The 12631-nt window shown below is 47.7% G+C and overlaps 1 protein-coding gene across 1 annotated transcript in view; it reads right to left on the bottom strand.

The window, feature by feature from the left end:
* Positions 1–12631, bottom strand: part of lin28b (lin-28 homolog B) — a 208844-nt gene that overhangs the window by 85869 nt on the left and 110344 nt on the right. Inside the window, exon 3 of the mRNA XM_033021922.1 lies at positions 4544–4728. Within this exon, the coding sequence (XP_032877813.1) occupies positions 4544–4728 (185 nt within the window). The remainder of the gene's footprint in view (positions 1–4543; positions 4729–12631) is intronic.

Consider the following 12631-nt stretch of genomic DNA (forward strand, 5'->3'; position numbering starts at 1 on the left):
CCCCTCAATCTCCTAAATTCTAGCGAGTACAAGCCGAGTCTATCCAGTCTTTCTTCATATGAAAGTCCTGACATCCCAGAAATCAGTCTGGTGAACCTTCTCTGTGCTCCCTCTATGGCAAGAATGTCTTTCCTCAGATTAGGAGACCAAAACTGTACACAATACTCCAGGTGTGGTCTCACCAAGACCCTGTACAACTGCAGTAGAACCTCCCTCCTCCTATACTCAAATCCTTTTGCTATGAATGCTAGGGTGACTTTTTTTACACAAAGGGCGCTGGGTGTGTGGAGCGATGTGCAAAAGGAGGTAGTTGAAGCAGGTACAATTGCAGCATTTAAGAAACATTTGAACAGGCACATGCGCAGGACAGGTTCTGAGGGAAATGGGCCAAACGCAGGCAGGTGAGACTAGTGTAAATGGGACATGTGGTTGGTACGGGCAAGTAGGGCCGAAGGGCCTTTGTTGCACGCAGTATGACTCTGTGACTCTGTGGAACCAAGTATGATCGTTGCACAAAGTCCTGAAGTAACTCAGCAGGCCAGGCAAACTTGGATAGACGTCATTTCAGGATGGTCTGAATAAGAATCCCGAATTGAAACATTGTTTATCCACCTTCTCCAGAGATGTTGCCTGAACCTTTGAGATTCTCCAGCACTTTGTGTCTTTTTTTGTGAATTCATAAGTTCTGGTAGCAGAAGTTGGCCATTCAGCCATCAAGTCTACTGCGCCGTTCAATCATGGCTGATCTATCTTTCCCACTTAACACCATGCTCCTGCCTTCTCCCCATAACCCCTGATGCCCATATAACAATTACAGCACGGAAACAGGCCATCTCAGCCCTTTAAGTCCGTGCCGAACACTCATTTTCCCCTAGTCCCATCTACCTGCACTCAGACCATAACCCTCCATTCCTTTCCCATCCATATAACTATCCAATTTATTTTTAAATGATACCAACGAACCTGCCTCCACCACTTCCACTGGAAGCTCATTCCACACAGCTACCACTCTCTGAGTAAAGAAGTTCCCCCTCATGTTACCCCTAAACATCTGTCCCTTAATTCTCAAGTCATGTCCTCTTGTTTGAATCTTCCCTACTCTCAAGGGGAAAAGCTTATCCACGTCAACTCTGTCTATCCCTCTCATCATTGTAAAGACCTCTATCAAGCCCCGTTAACCTTCTGCGCTCCAAAGAATAAAGACCTAACTTGTTCAACCTTTCTCTGTAACTCAGTTGCTGAAACCCAGGCAACATTCTAGTAAATCTCCTCTGTACTCTCTCTATTTTGTTGACATCCTTCCTATAATTAGGCGACCAAAATTGTACCCCATACTCCAGAATTGGCCTCACCAATGCCTTGTACAATTTTAACATTACATCCCAGCTTCTATACTCGTACTATTCAAGAATCTATCTATCTCTGCCTTAAATATATATATAACCATATATATCCACTGACCACTTCCAGCATCTGCAGCTCCTTATGTCTGTCTACTCGATGACGCCCTACATCATTGCTGACAAGTAACACACCAAGCAAGGTTAAATTAAATTACTGCCCATAAAAACAAGGTTACAGAGCCAGCAGTAGCTGAGTGAAAATGGGAGTAATGATGGCAGTATAGACAAAGGTTGAACAGAGTGGACATGGATGTCCACTAGTGGGAGAGTCCAGGACTAGAGGTCATAGCCTCAGAATAAAAAGACATCCCTTCAGAAAGGAGATGAGGAGGGATTTCTTTGGTCAGAGGATGGTGAATGGATAGGGGGCGCTCCAATACTTCCAGCATGTGGACCGGTCTCAGTGAAAGGCCCGGATGGAGTGGATGTGGAGAGGACATCTCCACCAGTGGGAGAGTCTAGGACCAGAGGCCACAGCCTCAAAATAAAAGGATGTACCTTTAGAAAGGAGATGAGGAGGAATTTCTGTAGTCAGAGGGTGGTGAATCTGTGTAATTCATTGCCACAGACGGCTGTGGAGACCAAGTCAATGGATATTTTTAAGGCAGAGATTGGCAGATTCTTGATTAGTACGGGTGTCAGGGGGTTGGGAGAATGGGATTGAGAGGGAAAGATAGATCAGTCATGATTGAATGGCGGAACAGACTCGATGGGCCAAATAGAATCATAGAAACATAGTAAACAGGTGCAGGAGTAGGCCATTCGGCCCTTCGAGCCTGCACCGCCATTCAATATAATCATGGCTGATCATCCAACTCAGTATCCTGTACCTGCCTTCTCTCCATACCCCCTGATACCACAGGGCCACATCTAACTCCCTCTTAAACATAGCCAATGAACTGGCCTCAACTACCTTCTGTGGCAGAGAATTCCAGAGATTCACCACTCTCTGTGTGAAAAATGTTTTTCTCATCTCGGTCCTAAAAGATTTCCCCCTTATCCTTAAACTGTGACCCCTTGTTCTGGATGGCCTAATTCTGCTCCTTGAACTTATGAAAGGTTCACCTGAGTGCGATTGTACGACTGTGGTGTGAGTCGAACGGGAGAGGGTCGGGCCGAGGATGTCCTGGTCGGGGTTGCTCATGGGCCTGGCCAAGCTGGCCATCCGCCAGTCACGGCGCCAGGCGGGAGGGCTCTGATCGAGCCGGCTGCCTGCCCCTTTTACGGGGTTACGTCCGGGTTTAGAGAGGGACCATGCGCTGTCCACGGGCACCCTGGGGGGTTTCCGGCGGGGGTGGGTGGAATGTATCATTAATCCTTAATGTATTCATGTATCCTTAATCCTTAATGTATCCTCAATAAGGATGGGGATATAGTTATTTAAGAATATTTGTTTTACTTATATTACCAGTGGTGGGTTAGAGAGTCATAGAGTGATACAGTGTGGAAACAGGCCCTTCGGCCCAACTTGCCCACACCGGCCAACATTGTCCCAGCTACACTAGTCCCACTTGCCGGCGCTTGGTCCATAACCCTCCAAACCTGTCCAATCCATGTACTTGTCCAACTGTTTCTTAAACAATGGGATAGTCCCAGCCTCAACTACCTCCACTGGCAGCTTGTTCCATACACCCACCACCCTCTGTGTGAAAAAGTTATCCCTCAGCTTCCTATTAAATCCTTTCCCCTTCACCTTGATCCTATGTCCTCTGGTCCTCGATTTCCCCTACTCTGGGCAAGAGACACTGTGCATCTACCCGATCTATTCCTCTCATGATTTTGTACACCTCTATAAGATCACCCCTCATACTCCTACGCTCCATGGTATAGAGACCCACCCTACTCAACCTCTCCCATTGTACATATTATACTCCAGCGTATACAAACCCAGCCGTTTCATATGCTGATAGAATGGAGCGGCTGGGCTTGTATACGCTGGACTTTTGATGAGAGGGGATCTTATTGATACATATAAGATTATTGAGGATTTGGACACGCTAGAGGCAGGAAACATTTTTCTGATGTTGGGGGAGTCCAGAACCAGGGGACACAATTTAAGAATAAGGGGAAAGCCATTTAGAACGGAGTCTGAGGAATTCTCTGTCTCAGAGGGTGGTGGAGGCAGGTTCTCTGGATACTTTCAAGAGAGAACTAGATAGGGCTCTTAAAGATAGTGGGATCAGGGGATATGGGGAGAAGTCAGGAACGGGGTACTGATTGAGAATGATCAGCCATGGTCACATTGAATGGCGGTGCTGGCTCGAAGGGCTGAATGACCTACTCCTGCACCTATTGTCTATTGTCTATAGAATATTGTCTATTATTTTAAATAATTGATTACATTTATTTTAAGTCAATAACAAACTGTGGCGTGAATCGGCCCACATTGAAGGAAGTCACCGATAGACCTGAGGTGGGAGATTGCTTGCCACCTGCATAGAAACATAGAAACATAGAAACATACAAAATAGGTGCAGGAGTAGGCCATTCGGCCATTCGAGACTGCACCGCCATTCAATATGATCATGGCTGATCATCCAACTCAGTATCCTGTACCTGCCTTCTCTCCATACCCCCTGATCCCTTTAGCCACAAGGGCCACAACTAACTCCCTCTTAAATATATCCAATGAACTGGCCTCAACTACCTTCTGTGGCAGAGAATTCCAGAGATTCACCAGAGATGTGTGAAAAATGTTTTTCTCATCTAAGTCCTAAATGATTTCCCCCTTATCCTTAAACTGTGACCCCTTGTCCTGGACTTCCCCAACATCGGGAACAATCTTCCTGCATCTAGCCTGTCCAACCTCTTAAGAATTTTTTTTCGTTTTTATAAGATCCCCCCTCAATCTTCTAAATTCTAGCGTGTACAAGCCGAGTCTATCCAGTCCAGGGTGGACCAGTCTTCACGTGGTCCACCCTGCTTCGACGAATGCAATCAACCTGGCGTGCACAAACGGAGGATCAAACAGAACAAGTTGTCTTACAACTTTAGGCTGCGCACGCCATACGCAAGCTCTATAGACCTGAAAGTGGTTCGTGGGCACAAAAGGGGCGCAAGTCAAGAAAACATTTCTCATAGTAGCAAGGAGCATGGGAGAGAACAAAACCAGGCGGGAATAAATCAGGTTGTGTCTTTACCGGTCTCCCTTTGGCTTTCGCTTTTGCACTGTCTTCCCTTTCGGCCGCCTCTCGCTGCCCGAGCACGGTGATCCTCCGGGGCCCGTGACCCGTAATGATTCCAGCCCCTTGCACGATTTTTTGAAGGTGAATTCCACAGGCTCTCCTTCTTTCAAACTCCTGAATCCCTCCATGTAAAGTTTGCTCTGAAGATGGAAGCAAGACAAAAAAACGGGAGCCGTTTTATGGGAATATCCGTAACGGGTCGCGATCGAGACTAGATGCAAAACGCACGCGTGGGGTTTTTGGTAACAGGATTAACAAAGCAAAGCGTCAATGGACTTCTAAGATAAGTCGTTTCGATAGAACTCCAGATGATGAAACTTTGAGCAAAACAAAGTGCTGGAGCAACTCAGCAGGTCAGGCAGCATCTGTAGAGAGAATGGATGAGTCATTTTTCAGATTTATTTTAAAATTATTTTTATCAGCTTATTCTTAAACTGGCCACAGTTTAAGAATAAGGGGTAAGCCATTTAGAACGGAGACGAGGAAACACTTTTACACACAGAGAGTTGTGAGTCTGTGGAATTCTCTGCCTCAGAGGACGATGGAGGCCGGTTCTCTGGATACTTTCAAGAGAGAGCTAGATATGGCTCTTAAAGATAGCGGAGTCAAGGGATATGGGGAGAAGGCAGGAACGGGGTACTAAGATCAGCCACGGGGGATGATCAGCCATGATCACATTGAATGGCAGTGCTGGCACGAAGGGCTGAATGGCCTACTCCTGCACCTATTGTCTATTGTTTATTTTTAAGAGGATCATTTTCATTGGGGTTTAACGGAATATAAAGGTATTCCAGCAGGAGTCATCCTGCTGTTGGCAGCAAGGTGGTGCAGCGGTAGAGTTGCTGTCTCCCAGCGCCAGAGACCCGGGTTGAATCCTGACTACGGGTGCCATCTGTGTGGAGTTTGTACGTTCTCCCCGTGACCGCGTGGGTTTTCTCTGGGTGCCCCGGTTTCCCCCCACACTCCAAAGGTGTACAGGTTTGTAGGTTAATTGGCTTGTGTAAAGATTGTAAATTGTCCATAGCTGTTGGGGTTCACTGGATGGAATAACATAACAGGCAGCAATGCGTTAAAAGAACATCAATTTGGGAAAAACAGCCGTGTGATATATAATTAAGAGATTATCGTAACATCGTGACATTTGACAGCAGGAGGTTAATCGAAGAAACGGGCAGCACGGTGGAGCAGCGGTAGAGTTGCTATCTTTACGGTGCCAGAGAGCTGGGTTTAATCCTTGCTACTGGTGCTGTCTGTACAGAGTTTGCACCTTCTCCCTGTGACCTGCGCGGGATTTTTTCCGAGATCTTCGGTTTCCTCCCACAGTCAATAGACAATAGACAATAGGTGAAGGAGCAGGCCACTCGGCCCTTCGAGCCAGCACCGCCATTCAATTGTGATCATGGCTGATCAACCACAATCCGCACCCCGTTCCTGCCTTCTCCCCATATCCCCCGACTCCGCTATTTTTTACAGCCCTATCTAGCTCTCTCTTGAAAGCATCCAGAGAACCTGCCTCTGAGGCAGAGAATTCCACAGACTCACAACTCTCTGTGTGAAAAATTGTTTCCAAAGACTTACAGGTTTGTAGGTGTTAGTGTAAATTGTCCCCGGTGTGCGTAGGATAGTGTTAGTGTGCGGGGGGATCGCTGGTCGGCGCGGACTCGGTGGGCCGAACGGCCTGCTTCATGCGCTGTCTCTCTAGACTAAACTTAAAAAACCAAGAGGCGTAAATCATAAAAAATGAAAAAAAAGTGTTGCAAGAGAGGACGGGCATAAAACAATAAATGTGCCAAATGGTTACTTCAGCCAAGTGTGGGAAGCATCAGTACAGCGTCTTACCCGAAGGGAGCCATTTCCCACAAAATTAGTGACTTTTGATAAAAAAAACGAGATAGAATTGGTCGAGGCTTTAAAGTTCTATGTACCCGATGAATGGACATGAAAGAGCAGGTCGTGTGCGGTGGGGTGGGGGGGGTGCGGTGGGGGGGTGCGGTGGGGAGGGGGATTGTTGGGCACCAGGGAGGGACCTCAAGACCGGCGAAGAGGTCAACCTACTGCCCATGTTCGAAAAGGACAACAAATCAGATCCAGGCATCTGGTGTGTATCTTGCTTCATCGTAAAATTACGGGATCGATTCTCCGTGAAGAAATTCAGTGCAATCGCTTGCTGAATTACTGACCCTGTTGTACCATACAACTGCCCAAGACCACTGCTACCTCACCAATCTATAGACTTTGGAGAGACAGCGCAGGAGCAGACCACTGAATGGTCCCCTCATAAGCCAAGGACGAGGTCCCGATCTCCGAAACGACCTCACACTTCATACGTACACTTTCTCTGTAACTATCACAATATCACAAATGACTATGGTGTTAGTACCATATACAGGTGTGAAGTCGTAGGTGAAGAGGGAGTAGAGGAGGGGGCTCAGCACACAGCCCTGTGGAACGCCAGTGTTCAGGGTGAGGGTTGAAGAGGTGTGCTTGTCTGACCTAACAGACTGGGGTCTGTTAGTTAGAAAGTCCAGTATCCAGTTGCAGAGGGAGGGGTCGATGCCCAGGTCGCTGAGTTTGGTGAACAGTTGCAGATGGGATTTTTTAATTTATTTTTTTGTTCGGCACGGACTTGAAGGGCCGAGATGGCCTGTTTTCCGTGCTGTAATTGTTATATGTTATATGGTTATATTCTGGAGATCGACACAAAATGCTGGAGTAACTCAGCGGGACAGGCAGCACCTCTGGAGAGGAGGAATGGGCGACGTTTCGGGTCTAGGCCCTACTGAAGAACTGTCTGAAGAAGGGTCTCGATCTGAAATGTCACCCATTCCGTCTCTCCAGAGATGCTGCCTGTCCCGCTGAGTTACTCCAGATTTATGTGTCTATCTTCGGTTTAAACCAGCATCTGCTGCTCCTTCCTACATAATATATTCTCGTTTATTTTTCTCTTTGCACTACGTCTAGTTTAGTTGCAGTTTAGTTTATTGTCACAGCTACAGTGAAAAGCTATTGCTGCGCGCTAACCAGTCAGCGGAAATACTATATATGATTACAATCCAGGCATTCACAGTGTACAGATACATGATATGGGAATAATGTTTAATGCAAGATAAAGCCAGTAAAGTCCGATCAAGGATAGTCCGAGGGTCACCAATGAGGTAGATAGTAGTTCACGACTGCTCTCTGGTTGTCCAGAACAAGGGGTCACAGTTTAAGGATAAGGGGGAAGTCTTTTAGGACCGAGATGAGAAAAACATTTTTTACTCAGAACGTGGTGAATCTGTGGAATTCCCTGCCACAGAAGGTAGTTGAGGCCAGTTCATTGGCTATATTTAAGAGGGAGTTAGATGTGGCCCTTGTGGCTAAAGGGATCAGGGGGTATGGAGAGAAGGCAGGTACAGGATACTGAGTTGGATGATCAGCCATGATCATATTGAATGGCGGTGCAGGCTCGAAAGGCCGAATGGCCTACTCCTGCACCTATTTTCTATGTTTCTATGTTTCTATGTAGTAGGATGGTTTAGTTGCCTCATAACAGCTGGGAAGAATCTTTCCCTGAATTTGGAGGTGTGCACTTTCACACCTCTTTCCCCATCATGAGGTCGGTCACAGGGAGAAGGTACAAACTCCATACAGACAAGCACCAGTAGTCAGGAACGAACCCGGTGCTGTAAAGGGGCTGTCCCACTGTACGGGGCAATTAAAGAATTCTCCCGAGTTTCCCTGACTCGAACTCGGGGAAATACGGTAATAGCCGTTCGTCGGTACTCGGGGCTCTCGTGGACATTTTTCGCAGCGCTGAAAAAACTTCACGAGTCACCGCATTTCCCGAGTACCTGCCGTTAGCGTTACGAGCCGCTACGAGACATCCACGAGCTCCGACGTAGCCGCTACTCACATTCTACGTGCTTACCACGAGTCTGATTTTTTTTAAACTGGGGAGAGCTCTTGAATTACCTCGTACAGTGGGACAGCCCCTTTAGGCAGCAACTCTACCACTGCGTCACTGTGCCCACAAAAACCCTTGGACCTAAAGCCACTGAATCTGATACTGCAGTTGTACAGGGTCTTGGTGAGACCACACCTGGAGTATTGCGTACAGTTTTGGTCTCCTAATCTGAGGAAAGACATTATTGCCATAGAGGGAGTACAGAGAAGGTTCACCAGACTGATTCCTGGGATGGCAGGTCTTTCATATGAAGAAAGACTGGATAGACTTGGCTTGTACTCGCTAGAATTTAGAAGATTGAGGGGGGATCTTATAGAAACTTACAAAATTCTTAAGTGGTTGGACAGGCTAGATGCAGGAAGATTGTTCCCGATGTTGGGGAAGTCCAGAACAAGGGGTCACAGTTTAAGGATAAGGGGGAAATCTTTTAGGACCGAGATGAGAAAAGCATTTTTCACACAGAGAGCAGTGAATCTGTGGAATTCTCTGCCACAGAAGGTAGTTGAGGCCAGTTCATTGGCTATATTTAAGAGGGAGTTAGATGTGGCCCTTGTGGCTAAAGGGATCAGGGGGTATGGAGAGAAGGCAGGTACGGGATACTGAGTTGGATGATCAGCCATGATCATATTGAATGGCGGTGCAGGCTCGAAGGGCCGAATGGCCTACTCCTGCACCTATTTTCTATGTTTCTATGTTTCTATGAATCCACGCCATCCTTCGACTACCCTGTACACGTCAGCCTGTATCTATTCCCTTTATCATTTATCTGTGGGTGGATCGATTGTAATCATGTATTGTTTTTCAGCTAACTGGTTAGCATGCAAAAAAACGGAGTTTACTGTACCTTGGTATTCGTGACAATGAACTAAACTAAACGGAACAAGTTCTGTGCTACACTTTAGGGACAATATACAGAAGCCAAGATCCAGGGACAGTTTCTTCCCAGCTGTTAACAGGCACCTGGATGGAGCACCCAGAGGAAACGCACATGGTCACACGGAGAACGTGCAAATTCCACACAGACATATAAGATTATTAAGGGTTTGGACACGCTAGAGGCAGGAAACATGTACCGATGTTGGGGGAGTCCAGAGCCAGGGGCCACAGTTTAAGAATAAGGGATAAGCCATTTAGAACGGAGATGGGGAAACACTTTTTCACACAGAGTTGTGTTATGTGAAATTCTTTGCCTCAGAGGGCAGTGGAGGCCGGTTCTCTGGATACTTTCAAGAGAGAGCTAGATAGGGCTCTTGAAGATAGCGGAGTCAGGGGATATGGGGAGAAGGCAGGAACGGGGTACTGATTGGGGATGATCAGCCATGATCACATTGAATGGTGGTGCTGGCTTGAAGGGCAGAATGGCCTACTCCTGCACCTATTGTCTCTGACAGTGCCCGTGGTCAGGATCGAACCCGGGTCTCCGACGCTGTAAGGCAGCAATTCTAATGCTGCGCCACTGTGCCTCCCTTAGACTTAGAGCATAGAACATGGAAGAACATAGAACATAGACTTGGGCAGAGGATGCACCAGCTAAAAGGTTTTGGCAGTAAAATGACAAAGAACCAGAAAATTGGTGCGAGAGAGGGCTACGTTCCCTCACGCCTGCCACTCCACTTAGGATGATTATGGGAGATCAGTCTCAGACAATAGACAATAAACAATAGGTGCAGGAGTAGGCCATTCGGCCCTTCGAGCCAGCACCGCCATTCACTGTGATCACGGCTGACCATCCACAATCAGTACCCCGTTCCTGCCTTCTCCCCAACTTCAAACCCTCTCCACTGCCGTGACCCTAAACCCGACCTCTACTTTAGAATTCAGACTTTAGATATGCAGCACGGAAACAGGCCCATCGGCACACCGAGCCTGCGCCGACCAGCGGCAGAGACCCAGGTTCGATCCTGACCTCGGGTGCAGCAAGTAAAGGGCCTGTCCCACGAGCATGCGACTCCATGCGGCAAGCGCGACCTAACGTGGTCGCTTGAGCCGTACTGCCTCGCAGGGCCGGCCCCACTTCGATCGCCGGAGCCGTATGGAGTTGTGCGGAGCTGGTCCCGACATCGCGCGGGCCTCCGAAAAACCAACCGTGTTAAAAAATTCCGCGCGGCAACGGCCTGCCAGCCCGCAGCCGCCTTCATGCCGTGCGCACTGCTGCGACGGGCATGCACACCGCCTCGACGCCGTACGTCACGCGCGAACTTCCCGCGGACTTCGCTCGAACTTCATGTCACTCACTCGACCTCCGCGCGGGCCCCGCTTCTGGTTTGATCGTGCTTGCCGCATGGAATCGCATGCTGGTGGGACCGTCCCTTTAGGTCGCGCTTGCCGCATGGAGTCGCATGCTCGTGGGACAGGCCCTTAAGAATTCCATTGTTCTGCTGTCTGTACATGTGACAATTAAACACTCTTGACAGAAAATATAGTGGTTGGGAAGTTGAGGAAATGAGGAGCAGGGAACCGGAGAAGGCAAGAGGGTCGATGGATGGGAATAGTAAATTATTACAAGCTTAATTCTAATTAGCAGCAGTTTTAAATGATCCAAAATTTTGGGCAGTATGGTGGCATAGAGTTGCTGCCTTACAGCACTTGGCCTGGGTTCGATTCTGACTACGGGCGCTGTCTGTACGGAGTTTGCACGTTCTCCCCGTGACCGCGTGGGTTTTCTCCGAGATCTTCGGTTTCCCACACTCCAAAGACAGGCCCTTAAGAGGTTTGTCGGTTAACTGGCTTTGTATGAGTGCAAATTGTCCCTAGTGTGTGTAGGATAGTGGCGATGTGCAGGGATCGCTGGTTTCGGCGCGGGCTAGGTGGCCAAAAAGAACCTGTTTCCACGCTGTATCTCGAAACTAATCTAAATAAACTATAATCTCAAAATTGTCTTCTGATGAAAGAAAACATTTGCCATTCACAAAATTGTATGAGCCGGGGATGAACATTAATTACACACTTCAATCTCATCTCCCAATTGAACACAATGTCCTCATTCACTGTTGTCAAATAGGTGGAAGCTAAGCACAGGCTAATCTTAGAGTCAATCTTTTTAGCAATGCCCTCGATGAAATGTTAACATGCTCACTGCCATTTTAACAGGACGCTGATTCATTTGATTTCTTTACATGAAAAGGCAAAATTAGAAGTCACAGTTAAATTAGAAGTCCCACTTACGCCACCTTTACATGTTGAAAATTCAGCAGCAACCAGAAAGACGCTACGACTCTTTGGAGACCTCTCACGACCATAGGAGACGTCTCATGACCATACAGCCTATGGTCGTGAGAGGTCTCCCAAAGAGTCGTATCGTCTTTCTGGTCACTGCTGAATTTTCAACGGGTGCCGGCAGTCGCCTGTAAAGGTTGTGTAAGTGGTACAGCCCTTTAAAGGATAAAATATTCAATAAGAGTATGAATAATAATAATAATAATGGATGGGATTTATATAGCGCCTTTCTAATACTCAAGGCGCTTTACATCGCATTATTCATTCACTCCTCAGTCACACTCGGTGGTGGTAAGCTACTTCTGTAGCCACAGCTGCCCTGGGGCAGACTGACGGAAGCGTGGCTGCCAATCTGCGCCTACGGCCCCTCCGACCACCACCAATCACTCACACACATTCACACACAGGCAAAGGTGGGTGAAATGTCTTGCCCAAGGACACAACGACAGTATGCACTCCAAGCGGGATTCGAACCGGCTACCTTCCGGTTGCCAGCCGAACACTTAGCCCATGAATGAGTTCTTAAGGTCATAGGTGATAGTAAAAATCAAGCTTACCGCCATTACCGTCATGACTGATCTAATTCTCCTTCCTAGCCCCATTCTCCTGCCCTCTCCCCATAACCCCTGACACCCGCACCAATCAAGTGTACAAAAACTTAATTGGTTAGAAATGTTTCATAAGAGTTTGTGTTTGAGTTTAGTTTTTCACACAGAGAGTGGTGAATCTCTGGAACTCTCTGCCACAGAAGGTAGTTTCCACCTAGATGTGGCCCTTGTGGTTAAAGGGATCAGGGGGTATGGAGAGAAGGCAGGTACAGGATACTGAGTTGGATGATCAGCCATGATCATATTGAATGGCGGTGCAGGCTCGAAGGGCCG

The sequence above is a fragment of the Amblyraja radiata genome, chromosome 5 (assembly GCF_010909765.2).
Source record: "Amblyraja radiata isolate CabotCenter1 chromosome 5, sAmbRad1.1.pri, whole genome shotgun sequence".
NCBI lineage: Eukaryota > Metazoa > Chordata > Chondrichthyes > Rajiformes > Rajidae > Amblyraja > Amblyraja radiata.